The sequence below is a fragment of the Clinocottus analis genome, unplaced genomic scaffold (genome assembly GCF_023055335.1).
Source record: "Clinocottus analis isolate CAN_PGR_092001 unplaced genomic scaffold, fCliAna1.0.p SCAF_6, whole genome shotgun sequence".
Lineage (NCBI taxonomy): Eukaryota > Metazoa > Chordata > Actinopteri > Perciformes > Cottidae > Clinocottus > Clinocottus analis.
The window spans coordinates 6,675,157-6,691,331 of record NW_027176218.1 but is presented as its reverse complement, the minus strand read 5'-3'; the positions used below and the strand labels follow the sequence as shown (position 1 = coordinate 6,691,331).

Below are 16,175 nucleotides of genomic sequence, written 5' to 3'. Positions count from 1 at the left end.
GATACATTTGTTCATTAACGCAACAAATGTCACAACGTTGGCGAAGTTAACAGCAGAAATATGGCCTTATTCAAATTAACAAGAGGGCTAAAGTGTTTCACGCTGGACTTAAGTTGGTTTAAACGTGGTGCGTTGTACTTACTGCCTTGTACTTAACGCTGCACTGGTTCATATTTTTTATATTAATAATGTATCAAATGTCTAAGTAATGTAAAAGGAACAATGACAATGACCCCACAGAGAATTGTTGACTGTGCAGTTCATCTGTGTTTTAGTTCGTTCTCAACCTCTAGACATAGCACCTAGCTGTTTTTAGTAAACAAGCTCTGATAAACCCGCTGTACGCAACTTGCCCAGCAACAAATAGCAGACATGCAAAGTTAGTGACACGCAGGTTGACACAGCGACTCATTACAATATCTTCGGTGTCGGTGAAGACCAAAATAGAGCTCAAAGAAGAGTGAATATTGGACTTACATTCATGTAGTGGCAAAAAAAACATTGGAAACTTTAGCTCATGAATCTGCAACTGTTTGTCCACACGTTCACCATAACAGTTGAATAAGATGTTCACATGTCAATGATGTGTTATAAGCTTTTTGTACAACCCTCATGTGGCAAAAAAAAACAAATTCACAGTTTGAAATATTTGTGCCGCCACACCGTGACGGAGCTGTTGTCACATTTCTGTAGCGCTGTACTGAAACTATACATCCTGATATATCTTTGCCAAAGGCCCAATTGCTGTACGGCACAGTGACAACATATTATTACCACTGTATCTTTGGTTATTATCACATCATACATCACTTAGGTGAGCAGGACCGAGAGCATTTAGATAGTATATCTTGTGTGGTGCTTGCAAAGACTCCGTGAGCCCCAGCGAAGGTGTGATCAAAGAAGGTGGCTTTCCTTTCACCTAGGTCCCTTGCAGCCTATTTTCCCCAGAGGACAACTATATATTATCCCCCTGTTTGCGTGTCTCAAAGCTCGGTTTCTAGGATAGCTATCAGTATGATGATCCAGTCCTAATGGCTCGTTATTTTGCCTCATCGAGAGGAGCCCACCAGTGTGTCAGTGAAGGCCGTCTCTTGTTCCCCTTACCTTCGCGGTCCCTGCAGACCCCTGCATTCCTTCTACATGGGGAACTAGACCCCTCTGGGAATTTCAGTGACAAAGCAAGCATTTTACAAGCTAATGGTGGAAAACCAGCTGATGGGGCTGACCAGAGCCTCTTCTAGGGGAACAGGCTCTGTAATGTAAATCTGTCCACCTGCAAAAAGAGGAAGCAGAGATTTATGCTCTCACACAGGTACACATGCTGTTTATTAGCGGCTGGCATTCACACACTTTCATGCATGCACACGCACGCTTTGAGTACATCAGTCAGTGCATAGGTGCTGTCTTGATTGTACATTTATATTTCTACAGCAGTGATTTATAAAGGATGTAGGGATGTGATTTAAAGGCATATGCTTGAGCGGGCAGTCGCTGTCTGTTTGTTTACTGGAGTCCTGTGGGAATCTTGATGGGATTGTAAATGTTCTACGTGCAGCTGTAATAGTGGGGGAGATGTGTGTGTGTGTGTGTGTGTGTGTGTGTGTGTGTGTGTGTGTATGTGTGTGGGGTCCGCTCTCTGATGAACACAGACAAAAAACAGAACACAGACCGGGCTGAGTCAGGCCTGTGAATAAAAGATGAAATAATATATGCACTGGAGGCATACATGCACACATTCCCATGCTGCTCTCATAATAATGCTGTTGACTGAACTCTGTGTTCTCAGAGTCTCATCCCCTATTCACTGCATTACCTTATAGCAAAGATTAAGTTACATGCTGAAGCCAGAAGAATGATTTAATTGCGCCAAAACTAACTTAATTCAGAAGTTCAGTGTGTTTGTTTCAGTTCTCATGTCAAGGTCAGCTCCAAATTGTTTTGTTATTCAACTGTTCATTAACTTTGAAATCCCCTCTTGACGTAAATCGCCTCCTCCAAAAGAAATATTGCCTTCTGTCCCAGTCAGACTTATGGCTTCATAAAAACATTTTACAGTGGAACTGTAACACCCAGCCTTGTTGTCTGAGACCTGCACTGTGCACTAAAGCAGCACTTAGCCATCCATTTCTCATGGCTTAAATAAGACCAATGAGCAGCAAAATACAGCAAAATGGGGCTTAACCTTTTTTTTTTTTTTCAGCATGCGCTCCTTTTCCTAGCCCGTCATAATGTAATTCATAAATGTGATAGAAAGTCTTTAAGAAGACACATAAATCAATATTACCATTTCCATTCTGTAATGAAAGCTCAGCTGGAAAATACCCAAGTGGCTGTAGGGCTGAATCATGGAGTTGATGGATGATGGGGAAATACACTCTTTATCTCAATGCTGTCCATCGTTTCTTGATGAACATGTAGCTAGGCCAATGACACACACATTAGAGGGAATGTGTTGTCCCCCTGATGGGTTTGTAATTAGCCAATCAACAACCAGGTGCAGTCACCTTTGGGAAAATGTGTCACCCACAGAATGAGTGACAGCGCAGCCTTGATATATTCCAGAAGAAGACCAGTTAGCTCACATTTAGTAAACAAATTGCAGCGTCACAAACATATTATTGTGACATAGCTCTTTAAAACAAGTGTGCTGCGGCCACAGAGTAGCCACTCGTGTTGTCACAGTTTGAAGCGACTGTGAATTAAACCACACAAAGCCCACTGGCACCTTGCAGACTGAACAGAGCAGAGGCTTGTAAAACAAACAAACTAGTGAGTGCTGTGTTCCCTTCTCAGCTTTCCAGGCCCCAGCAGTAATCCTGACTGGACTATTATACACTAATGGCATTGGCATGCTGTTTTGAGGTGGGCTGCCAGGTCTCCCCAGCCAGATCCCCTCTTTCTAACCGGGCTGAATGTGCGGCCAGAGCTCATAAGCAAGGAAAAGCAGCATGTACACAAATAATATTCCAAAAGAATAATATATTATGCTTTTTAATCATGTAACCACATGGATGAGGCTTTAAAACTTTTTTTTTTTTTTTTTTAAATATCTCTTTCTGCTTTCATAACATTTTTTGCTTTGTCATTGGTACATTTCAGGTCGTCGTGTTTGATGATTTTCAACTTGGAATATGGGGTACTCCCATAGAGGTTTCCTCTGGGCCACGGCATCCTTGTGGCCTTTGCTTTCACCCTTGGAGACTGACAGATCTAGCTCTGGTAGAGCCTCAAACACTGGGTTTCTACTCGGATCAGGCACTAAGTCTCTCCCGGGAAACGTAACGTTAAATCCCATTAGTCCCACTTCCGAAATTAACGAAGTCTGAGTAAGAAAGTGTGACGAGTATGGAAGGGCTAAACAGAGTGCACACACAGTTGTGGTGTGTAAAATATATCATGGCATCATATGTGAACATTGTTAATGCACATGCATTTGTGGTTTACTCATAAAGTGTTCGCTTTGCAGCCCGGTGCATGGGACAGAGAATGTGAGGGAGGGTGTGTGGATACCAAACAGCTTTTAATGTGTGAGTGTGTGCGCTAATCTTTGCATTCACACAAGTGTGTTCCTCATTCCCCGCACGTGACCCCCTCCGCTCTGGCAGCCCACCTCAATAGTTCCCTTCCCTCCAGCGATGACGCAAATGACCCACGATGACTGACCCCCATGGTAAAACCTGTAAAACATTAGCCGTCGTGAATAGGAATGACTCTCTGTACTCTACACACGGCATGCAGGCAGTGAAGGATATATTACATTTTTTATTTATTTATTTAGGTGTCCTCCCGGCGGACAGCTGCCGTGCTCAGGGAGGATATGGCAGAAGAGAAAGAGTCACCTGGACAAGGAGACAGGCTGGTTGTGTCGCAATTGTGTGTCTGCCTGTCCGTGAGACTTTCAACACTTGTTTCCTGCAGTGTATAGTGTACACGGTACTTCTTTTCCTTAACCTGATAGCTTTGCTATTGCCTTGTGTCCCATGAAATTGAGAACAGCTTATAAAGAGAGTTTTTTTTCAAACTCGTTTTATTGAGTGGGAATGTAAATACATTATGGATAGAAAGGCGATGAAGACACTCTTAAATAGTTCCTATGTGTTTGTTAATCAAAATGTAACTTTCATTTTTTTTTTTTGCTTTTTGTAATGTCAGTGAAATTGACTATTTCTGGACTGACAATTATAAAGAAATGTGTATCTGTTCACACCTCAGAGAAAGAAATGTAAGAAGAACTCCATGGTGGACCAGGTTAGGTAGCAATTAATAGAGATGTTAAACATTAATGTACACTATTATACTAGATAGGTTTCTCCAACGCAGGCTTTCATTAGAAGGGATAACCTGTAATCATACGTTGTCATGAAAAGAAAAAACTGTATTCAGACAAAAAAGACAGTTTCCCACCGGCACTCATCATGAGAATACCTCCACCTGTGGGTGCAAAAGAAGAATACACCTCACTTTCAGAGCTGTGATGAGCAAAATCGAGTTTACTGTGGCTCTAATAACCATGAAAGTGAGTACAAGGATCTTTGATTGTTTCTTTGATGGCGTCCTTACAGCTAAGCCGCTGTCATTTCTGAAGCCTTCCTATAGTGAGACTTAGTTGAGTCTGACCTACTTTCTTTTTGTCGACTGAAATGAAAGTGAGTGCGGATATGTCTGAGCAACGCAGACGTCAGAATAGAGAGCAGTGATAAAAGAACAAAGGAGGAATAAGTAAGAAAAGGAGACCTCAAGGCAGCGGATGTGAGTCTGAGTGCATGTGTGTGTGTGTGTGTGTGTACTTATGTAAGTAGGCATTTGTGTGAATTCATGACTTTGCAGACCTGATTGTAAGTTAGAGCAAAGTGAGTTTAATTGGACAGAAAGGGGGTGCATTAAACCCTTTGGGTCCAGCTGATTGGAAATCCTGCGGACTGATCTGCTGGCCCTTAATTAACCCACCCATACTGTAAGATCAGCACTCCCGGTCTTCTTCCACACCCTCAGCCTGGAGATCGTTCATTGGCACTTCTTGTAACCGTGTCCTCAATTGACACTGTATTTGGGTCCCAGTAAATCCAGTTCACTAACAAGCCAGCACAGCTACTGAAGATCCAAGTAGACACACATCAACTCCACTCGCATGAAAGCCAGTAATGAGGGTCGAAGTAGGACGCGGGAGGCGGAGAGAGAAAGAGAGCGGCAGAATGAAGGCCTGATCATGAATGAATGATTAAGAAACACTGCGAGCAGTTATCTTGCACTGAGCTATATTAGGACCAGGCAGTTTCCGGTTCCCTCTCCAGACACATTTAGAAAAGTGCTCGGTAGTAAGTCGACGACAGTGGCTTCAGGATTATTGGTGTGGAAGGGGAGCTTCACTATGGCTTGCTGTCCGCCACTTCACACTTGTAGGGAAGTGGTTCTCTGGTGGGAGCAAGTCAAACAACAAGCATATTCCAGTAGTTTGTTTGTGCTTTGACACTGTGGTGTTTACCCAGCACCTCAGAGGCACAGCAGCTTGCTGTGGGCCGTGGCTCGCAGCCATGGTGGTGGACAGGGCACGGCTGCATCCTGGCATCCACGCTGCTGCCCTCTTAACACTCTGGGTGAGGGGAAGGCTGGGAGTTTACTCGGCTGGCACTATTTCATTTTGAGTCATGAGAGTGCAGCTCATTTAGGGAGGGAAGCAGGCGTTTTTTTTTTTTGGCTGGCCGCTTTCTTTGTATGTCTGACAGTTTGATATCATCTACTGTACTTAAGAGTGGCCTTTTCATTATTTACCGTTGTGCCTATCAATCTAAACAAACTGTAATAAAGCTGAACAGTAAAAGACTTATGGTCTTGACACAGGTTATGATCGAAATCTGTAAACATCCCTTTTCTCTTGAAGTGATTTCATCATAGAGTCAACCCACTGTAAGCCATTTGGGACAAGGGACAGTCCTTGGTTGGGCAAAAAGATTAGACTTTTATATATATTATACATATGAGGTTTCAATTGGATTCATCTGAACTCAGTCTGTTTCTTTGTCCTGGTCGTCTTGTGAAGGTTATTTGTCATTGTTTTGTTTCTCTTACAAACCTATGTGTAACTACAGGAAGTATCCTTTGGCCTCAGCTGAGCTATGAAACAGTTAAGATTTAAAAAGAGTTACAATAATGAGGGAAGTATGCACTAAAAAGACTGTAACTCCCTTGTTGGCTAACTCGCTCAGACTGGAGTCTCCCTCAACAGGTCATTTGATCCAACTTTTAAAAACAAAATAGTAGTTTCTTTTGATGCTGTGCAGCCATGCAGAATATACTCTAATATAATATAAATCTCTTACATTTTTAGCTTCACCCAAACACTTTATAAAGTTTAACAGCAACGTCTCTTTCAAGGAACAATGTCTCGGTAACTCTGTATATGAAGACTTAAAAAGACAAAAACTGTTCCAAAGAAAACTATTGACAGTGAGTTCTTTGGGCTATCCACAGGAAACGGGACATTGTTCCTGGAAAGACACATTGCTGTTGAAGTTCGAACCCTTGAGGGTTCCTCTGCTGTTGTATTTTGAGAAAATAAAAGTTTGTGGAAACTAGTTATCAAGTACAAAAGCAATTGAAAAGAAGTTCAAACGTCCAGGCTCTGATACTCCAAGAGGTCATTTATGAATGTAAACTTGGCTTAACCTACTGGGGGGAAAAAGGATTAAAGGGAGCAAACTTTAATGCTGACAATGTGGGAATCATTACGCTTTTTCATCTGTGTTAAATAACATCTTTAAAAGTTTGAAGCAGTTCAAAAAAATGTATTTTAATTGACACATTTAAAACGTGACCAGTGGGGCAGGCGAGGGCTCACATGAGCTCGGTATGATTTGATCAGTTCAGTTTATTGAAATGTCCTTCATGAAGCTGAACTCCACCATTATACTTTCTTTCCCTTGCGTGTTTCCTTCTTCAGAGTATCACTCTGGATCCTGAAAGTACAGCAAATCTCCAGAATGAGTTCACAATGGAGCCAGAGTCCCATAAAAATGCCTGAGACCGTATTGAGTGTGTCGTGTTACTCTGGAAGCTATTGTGCCGTGATAGAAAGACGTACTTCCACTTTAAAAGATACAGAGCATTTTTTCTCCTGAAGACTGGTTTCGGTCTCTTATAAATCACTAGCATTGCTATAAGTGAAAGCCACTGCTCGACCTGAGTTATGGGGCGGTAATGAATCTAGCAGAGGGTGAAACAAAGGGCATAACTTCTACAAAGTTATTATTTTTCCCAGTAGGTGCACTGCAGCTTTAGGACAAAAACTTTTACTGCTCCGGCTGTGTTGTGCTGCCTGGAGGGCGTCCATGAAAAACCAGGAGATATCTAAGAAATCATTCACGCGTGGTTTTACCTCTTTAGACATAATATTGGCAGTGAAATGTCATATGTTATAAGTATAATCTCCATACTCCTGAAGCAAAACAAGGTAATAAAGTTTGAACAAGACTTTTGGTTACCAGCATGTGGTATTGTTTTCATCTTGTGCGTCTGAGTTTGTGTGTGTCATCATGGCAAAGTTTGGTCGTGGAGACAGAGACTGCAGAGCAGGAACTTCCACATCGGCGAGTTTGAGTACTTTGCCAGGTGTTTATATTTATGTCTTTCTGTCTGTGCACCGATTTTATCAATGTGATAGTGTCACAAGGGCAAGATGCAGTCACGAAGATGGGTGTGGCTACGAGGGCGCCAGATGATGGTCTTGGTTCTCGTCCGTAAAGGATGAAATAGTTTGAAAAGAAGACGTATATAGCGTTATTAGCAGTGTACATTGTAGCCTCTGTGAAGTTATTGTCTAGTTCTGCTGGGTTTCTTTTGTCTCTTGTGACGGACATTTCTGCTTTTTGTTCTCCAGTAATTTCTTGTTTGTTATGACACCGGTGATTTGAAGGCTGGAAGCACTAACACCAAAAATGTTGTTTACGGACCTTCCAGCGCTGGTAAAGAGCATTCAAACACAGTGGCACCAGACTGAATCTACTGTGTGGTTTAGTAAGTGAGTAGCGCACCACCATCCACATGTATTTGTTGATGAAATGTTTTGAGCCAGTCTCAGAGGAAATTAACTCCACTGTGGCCTGCAAAGTCACTGTGTGCAAGAGGCTATCTGCGGCGCTCAAATTTTATGCTCAGCTTTGATTTTGTGCGTTTTTTGTTTTGTTTTGCCAGATCAAAGGCTGCATGTAGACTTCTGTGTAGTCTGGGTCTGTCTCTCAAAGCATGGAGATGAAAGGTTGGGTTACATAAGACTGTAAGACCGAATAGGCTGTTTATGTGTGTGCGCCTGGAGAGCCTCACTGATACTAAGACCTTCTAATGGAGCAGGACTCAGCCGTGACCACGGAGGAGCTGCTGCCAACTCCTATACTTTAAGAGCAAAACCCCGTCGTTAGAGAAGTACAATAAGACAAACAGCTCACTGGCTGGCTAATATTATCATTCACAGTAATTTACATCTCATACATGGGCTTTTTACACAGATGATTGCCTGTTTGACTTCTTTTTTCGTCTAGTATGGTTATTTTAATGCATGAGAAGGTACACACACGCTTGACGGAGCTTTAATGTGACTCACAGATATTATCATGCTTATGATAGAAGAATCCAGGCTCTTCATATCAGCAGTCCTTGGGCTAGAAAATGGAGCATGAGTGAAGAATATGTTTGTTGAGAAAGGGCAAATCCCCCATATTGCATTTAAATAAAAAGAAAATGCTCAATGTCAAACTGTGGAAACGCCGTTGTGCTTTATGAATGGATGTGCGACGTATTGTGTGTGTGATTTGGCTCGTTTACTTACTGTCAGGGTCACCATTGTTTTACCAAAACGTAAACTCCTAATTTGATTTATAGTGAATGTGTTTCAATGCCCTGAAAACAACCAACTTCTTACTGCGACCTTACTGCTGTTATGTTCAAATAAATGAAGACAACACACCCATTGCTGACCAATAGGCGGCGATGCAGTTAGCTGCGTGTGCAGTTCTGTTAGCTGTTCGCTGAAAGCTAGAGACACCATGCACAACAATACAAGTTGGCAAAGTGCTTTTCTCACTGTGTCTCACTTGCCTGGTCTCACCTCCCTTGCCCAGGTAAGGGCTGCAAAGTAATGAGTGAGGAGTCAGCAGTCAATCAATGGCAAACAGGCAATACAAGGTGTTTTGAGAAAGTCACTACAACCACGAGAGTTCCTTGACTTTGCCATCAATGGGCACCCAACATTTTTTGCTGTTCGATGCAAGATTAGTTGTGGACAGACACAGAGATACACACACACACACACACACACACACACACACACACACACACACACACACACACACACACACACACACACACAAACACAACCCCGATATCATTGTCTCCTGGCAGAGATGGTAATAAGGAAACAGGAACAATTTATTAAGAACTCGGCCGCACTGTTGAAAGACTCGCCACAAAGCAACACTTCTGTCCAGACGGACTAGTAGCACTGGCGACCGAAACCCCACTGAACGCTTCCTCTCACAGCACGACACAACTCAATGACCTCCTCTGACACAGTAAATTACACCTGAATTATCAATTTGGCTCTTATGCTCAGCCTCCTTGCCTCAGTGTGTGCAGCAGCAGTTTGTCACAGCGGCACGCTGGGTTTCTCAGGGCCTCTCGGTTCTAGGGCAGAAAGCCCGAACAGAGGCGGGGGGTTTAATGTTGACTTGGCTCTCCTGCAACGTGTTCACCAAAAACCGGTGACAGAGCTGCACTGATGCATTCGGTGACTCTCAAGAAAGTGGAAAACGGGTTTACGAGGCCTGTGGGAGGACACAGTGGCTGGTAATTAGACAGTGTAAAAAGGTTCAGCCTCCACCAGGCCCTCGGGCAGTGAATAGGAGCTAAAGTAAACCAAACCTGACTGTGAAATTGCATTAAACGTCTGCGCTTAATGGAAAGTGAGAAAAAAAATATGACAAAACCCATTTTTGCATTTATGAGTGTTTCCATCCCCTCCACTTGCCTTCTTTGCATCACCATTCCTGCTCCTCCTCTTTTTTCGCTACAGCACAGTATATCTCGATAATGGTGCTGCCTTTGTGCCGAAGTTCTGTCGTCGGACGCTAACAGGAACAGGATGTTCATGACTGCGGTTTGAACATATCTCTCTTTTCCCACAGATGCTCCCCCGTTCGGATTGGGACCACAAGAGAGGCTCCCGGGGATCACAGGTTAGCACTGTCCACACAAAGAGAGACACACTAGCAATAACAATAATGTTAAACAGCTGGCAGGAAAACACACACACACACACACACACACACACACACACACACACACACACACACAGGAACTTGTTCCCTGATCTCCGTCACTCGCCTACACACACCTTATGAATGACGCAAATAGCAGAAATCCCACCACTAACAGGCCTGTTCACCCACTCATTTCAGCCATGGTTAAACAGCATGTCCAGAGGTGTCACTTCCCACAAGAGTCCTTGTTGTACTCTTGTAGTCTGAAGGACGCAGGTCTGTGAGTTGGCTGGAAGGTGCTGCACAAGCCATTAAAGGCCAGGGAATTGAAACTAGAGGGACTCAGGTTGCCCAGCTCGTAGAGGGCAGACACACACAAGCACATCCTTGAGATTATGTTTGGGGATTGATGTATTGAGGTGCCACAGGGCAGAGTGCTGGAGTACATGAAGATCAAACATTGCCCTTGGTGGCGCCATGGCCATGTACAGTACGGTCTGCATCAGGAGGATATCCTTTAGAAATTAATAGGCAATGCATTTGTGCTGACACTGTATGCTGGGATCGCAATAAAAAGTTGTGGTTGGGGGCTGAATTGGGGCATTTTTTTAATAAATACTGATCATAGCAGTGCAGCGCACGACTGGGCTTGAAATTAAATTACACACTGTAATTTCCTAGAGATGCTAAGACTCATATAGCAGTATATCTGTTCTCAAATCAGCCTCACAGTATTATCCTCTTGGAAGCGAGACATTTTCAAATCACATGTTACCCTTTTGAAATATTGTCCAAGGCTCATATCAATTTGTTATATGGGGTTAGTACTGTAGGCAAGCACATATTTTTTTGATTGATGCATTCCCTAAGCTGCCATTTAGACTCAGTGGTCAGCGCAGTCTTTTTTTTTGTTTTGGATTGGGGCTCTGCATTCGTCAGTGGTATCCCATAATAGTCCAGAGACTGACAAGACGTGTAAGAAGTCGAGGCTTATGTTGGCATCGCTCTCCATCTCATGGCTATTTTCCCTTGGCTCTGCTCTGCTGGACCAGGTTGTTGGTCAGAGAGGCTGGTTGCGCTTGACGATGCCATGGCACCTCGCAGAGTGTGTAAATCACACACTCGGCTCTTTAACCGGTGACCAGAGCGTGTGATTGATCTCCACTTTGTCGTAGTCGCCAACATGCACACATTAGCGGGCTCATTTTCCAAACCGCGTTTTTTTTTTCCCCCAACCTTCCAAAGCATGCGGTGGATGTTTTAGCCTAGGAATTGACAGTGAAGTTATGTATGGAAAGAGCTATTTAAATATTTGTATTCGACTTGAAAACACATTGGTTTTGGAACATTACCCGGGGAGATTATCGGAGAAAAGAGTGTCTGTAGGCCCCGGATCTTGAGACTGTTATTCTAAATTACAGAAAGGCTGGAAGAGTGGTCTGTGAGGCAGACAAGCCATGACATTGCAGTCATGTTGAAGATTTCTCAAAATCACTCTGAGCGCTTCAAACACTTGAGACCAGCATTTCTTAAACTGCAGATTCTTTGAGTTGTCAAAGGTCGCTGCCCTTCTCACTGTCGGTCCTATCATGGCAATCTTCAATGGGATCCTGTGGCTTGACTGAATTTAAGGCGGAAAGAGACCGAGCTTGTGGCCGTCCTTCATCTGGTAAACAATTGTATCTGCACATGATACAGAAGCATTAGCAGTTGTATAAGCTCCTATGTTTCATGCTGTGCAACAGTAAAACACCTTTAGAAAGGGATGAATAGAATGACATTTTAACTTGGTTTTATGAACAGCCTGCTTATTCATTTTTTTAAGATTTAAAGAAACGTGTGACTGTGCCCGCCACAGTGCTGATGAAGGATTTATGTTAAACCTCTCGTATCATGTGGTGAGTCCTCGCTCAGTGTCAGCGATCTGTACGCTTGCCCTGTCCTTTATGGAAGCATTTCTTGCTTGCTTCTGCCTCTATCGGTCTGTTTGTGCGTCTCTCAAGCCTTTTTTTTTTTTATTATTATCTCACTTGGTTCCTTTTTCAAACGCCCTGAAAGTATGTGTAAGGAAAAACAAGCCTCTTCTTTGAGATGAGATGGCTCCATGTTTGGGGTCAATTGGCTTGACCTTTCCTCGTAAATCATTAATGAGGCAGTTATTATTGTTTGTTTTGTGTTAATACCCCTCAGATCCCACAGCACACCCCCTTTAATAAAATATGTAATAGTGTGTAATTGTATCCTGGCTGCAGCCGAGGACCTGGCTCAGCACCGCTTCGGTTTGAGTTGACAGAGGGGCTGTGAGGGGAGTTGGGTCGTGGTGGGCTTTCGTTGGGAAGTGGGAAATGCAGTTTTGGCTGCCGGAGCTCAGGCAAGGAGCAAAAAGTGTCTCAGAGGAGTTTTCTGTTACCGTTGTGCCGTGATTCACACTGTATGACTGCTCCGTTATTTCAAGTAGAGAACATCACCAACTCCCAGGCTCCTCTTCTGCTAATCCATCTGGACAGATGTAATCAGGGCCATTACTGCACTGCCACTGAAATAGAAAACTGCACAATAATGATTTTTCAAACACGCAGAGAGTTCTGTGTAAATGAAGTGAACCTAAAAAAAAATAATGAATGCACTTAAGTATTTTTTATTTAATATATTCCCCAGCTTCTAGCTCAGCAAATGTGTGTATATCTCAGAGTGTGCAGGGGGGTTAATTGCAAACAAGAACCCCAATGTGTGTATGTGTGTGCTTTATGAAGATGCAGAGTTGCTTACATTATTGAAATGTGTTTACTAAGATAATCAAATACCTTTCGTTCTCCACTAGGCCCCTGAGGGATTTGTCCAGTCTCTAGCTACATTATATTCTCACCATTGCACAATTTTAGGAAGTTTCACATATCCCTGGTATTTGACTTGAGGCTTCGAGGGCTGTATGTTTAGATGAGGGAGCCACGGGGTTAAAAGTGCATTAAGTGGACCGTCTCGGAAATTGCAAAAATGTGACCTCTCTGCCTTGTATCCCATTAATAATAATCAGAAGACAGAAGGGTCAGTGATTTGTTGGTTGCATCAAATGCACTTCATATGTCTTCTGCAGAGTTATTGTTAAATACATGTGGACGCAGCAGCAATACCAGCAATCACATTTCAAACCCTCAGTGTTGTTGCAACACTCAATGTCCATGATGTGATGCGTGATGTTTTGCATTAAATAATGACTATTTGCAAATACACATACACATTTCCAGCATCGTGTATGTATATTTTTATCCAGCACAGGTAAGATTTGAGTTATTTAGTCCTCCGAAGCGTTTAAATTAAATGTTTCTAGTCAATGACCCTCATTCCATCGATCAGGTACAATGTCCAGACTAAACCAGCATAACTACGTTATTTGCAAATATTATTTGGACAATCTTTGGTGCAAATTACTGCAACTAAAGCTCCACACACAGCAGAGTAGGTTTCCGTACAGAGAAGCTGTGTGGACAAACAGCTTTTCACTCTTCAGGAGTGATTGCTAGTTTGTTTTGACTGGCACTTGGTTTGGTTTACATGAACTGCTGTGCGGGTGTTAATCTATGGCATGTCTATTGACGTAGTGTTCCAAACTGTGTTATTCACTTATACACTGTTGTTATTCATCGTAAAATGTCATAGCAGCATGTCCATGCATGGTTTAGTATATGACTTGGCTTGTTGAACAATCATAAAAACTGTTAATGCTGGTAGTCAGTCTAATCAAATGTAGCATGTCAACAAAAGCTTGGAGCTTGTGACCGAATATCACACCGATTTGTGGTGAATTTGTGACCAGAGGTGCTTGGCACAAGGGCTGGATTAGGAGGATCAGTGGGTGTGTGAAGGGGCTGGCATCAGTCAAAACAGGAACTTTCTTGCCTTTTAAAATCAGCATGCCTCCTGGCAGTTAAATGCAAAAGATTGGCCAGCCACAAAAATACCAAATGGCTGCACGCTTGAGAGAATCCACTGCAAAGACATTACGTCTTGAATAAAAAAAAGAGTTTTCAAAATGACTTGAGCAATGTATATAACTGCTCGCTAACAACACCAGAACACAGGTTAAAGTGCAGCATGAAGGTTTGTATGGCCGCTTCATTAAAATGGATGCACACAACTATTCAACTTCTCCCTCTCAGCGTTTCCAAGTAGCGTGAGACAACGGGAGTCCTTTCCTGTTCCCTCATAGTCTTGCAACTAACACCAGACATACTGCATGTTGTTTTCCACAGTTACTTTGGTTGTTATATCTTCTGGAATTTCTGCTGCAAGGGAGAGTACCTGCAAAGAACTACATTGATAATTTTTGGGCAACTGGGGATAGCTAATGATAGCTTCTGGGTAAAACAAAAGTGCTACACCCACTTCCTGTTTGAGGAGCACGATGGTTGATGCACCTTTGTGCCGTGAATCAAGCCGTCATCATCCCAGGAGATCGGAGCATGTTGACACATAGACCTGCAGAGTGAAAGCCGAGCCGGGGAGACAATCCAAACGCAGATAGTGTCGTTATTCTGTAGCCATTACATTGTGCAATCTCCATTTACCTCTTCATGAAAAGTGACAGTTTGTAGGATTTGGTGGCATCCAGCGGTGTTGTTGCGGAATGCAATCAATTGAAAACAACTTGGCTCACTCCTCCCTTTCCAAGACTGAGGTAACCTGAGCCGCCAAGTGCAGAACTACCTCGCTCAGAGGCCATCCTTAACATAATAACATTACATTAGGAATTAGGAGCAACGGCAGCTGGTGGTGCCGCAGTTTTTCACTCTGCAACTCAGTTACAGTTCCCAAGAGTGTTGGGCAACTATGGTGGCGTTCGGGCACCGTAAAAACGTGAAAGGCCCTCTTTAGTGTTTGGTTTGTCCGTTTTGGGCGACTGCACAAACATGTTTGAGCAACATGGCGGACTCCATGAATATTGTGAATATTATAGTCCATTACTGCTAATAGTTTCCTGGAGTGCGACACACTGCCCATTTAAAGCCTAAAAGTTGTTTATTGCCACTTTAAAGCAATAATGCAGAAACTTTTGGAAATACCCCTGCTGCTGCCAGCTGTTTTCATGGCCACTAACTGTGTGTATGTTTACTTTCAAAAGTAAGATTGATCCATTTCGCTTGAACACAGAAGAATGATGAACCATTTTCGAACTGAGGAAGCTGTTGTTTTGATGATCAAAGAGGCAACTGTTGTCTTTTTTCCTCTGTATTTTAAGGTAGTCACTCCCCACATCTCCTCTACACAACTCTCTGAGGTGCTGGATCACTGATTAACTCTGAAGGGTGTATTTCTCAGAAAGATCTCTTCAGAGAGGAGTGTGAGTCAGTGGCAGACAGTTGTTGACAGTTGCCAGATGTGAATGTGTGTTACTACGAACGTGGTTTAGGGCTGCCGTCAAAAACGCATGCATGCTTATGGAACGACTTTGAGAAATAATTCATATTTAGTACACAGCCTCACTGGGAGGTTAAAATGGATGGATTTTAATTATTGTGTTTAATGGAGTTTACAAACACTGCAGTTGTGATTGAGAAAACTTTGAAATGCTCCATCATAACATCTGTCCAAAAGCTTTTTTCTGTGATACTCGCGGTGAGGCTGCTACAAAGGTGGCTGTGGTTGATGAATGAAACTAATCATCTAACCTGACAGGAAATGCTTATATAACCTTTTGAAATTATGTAACCTACTCACAATTCAATCACAGGACGTCCACGGGTGATTTTTAAGTTTTAGTTTGCAGATTGTTTGGAACATCGGGATTTATCTTCCAGCCTAGACCAACTTGAGCCAGGCATAGTTGGGACTTTACACACTTTTAATCTTTCCCTGCAATCAGCTTTGTTTGATAGCTCAAAGCTCTTGCTCCTCATCTCACAAACATTCTTTAGGTAGCTTCAGAGGGAG

At 42.9% G+C, this 16,175-nt stretch overlaps 1 protein-coding gene across 2 annotated transcripts in view; it reads left to right on the top strand.

The window, feature by feature from the left end:
• Window positions 1-16,175, top strand: part of pde3a (phosphodiesterase 3A, cGMP-inhibited) — a 66,996-nt gene that overhangs the window by 24,981 nt on the left and 25,840 nt on the right. For both annotated transcript variants that reach the window (XM_068603570.1, XM_068603569.1), the window contains exon 2: window positions 10,173-10,223. In XM_068603570.1, the coding sequence (XP_068459671.1) occupies window positions 10,173-10,223 (51 nt within the window). The remainder of the gene's footprint in view (window positions 1-10,172; window positions 10,224-16,175) is intronic.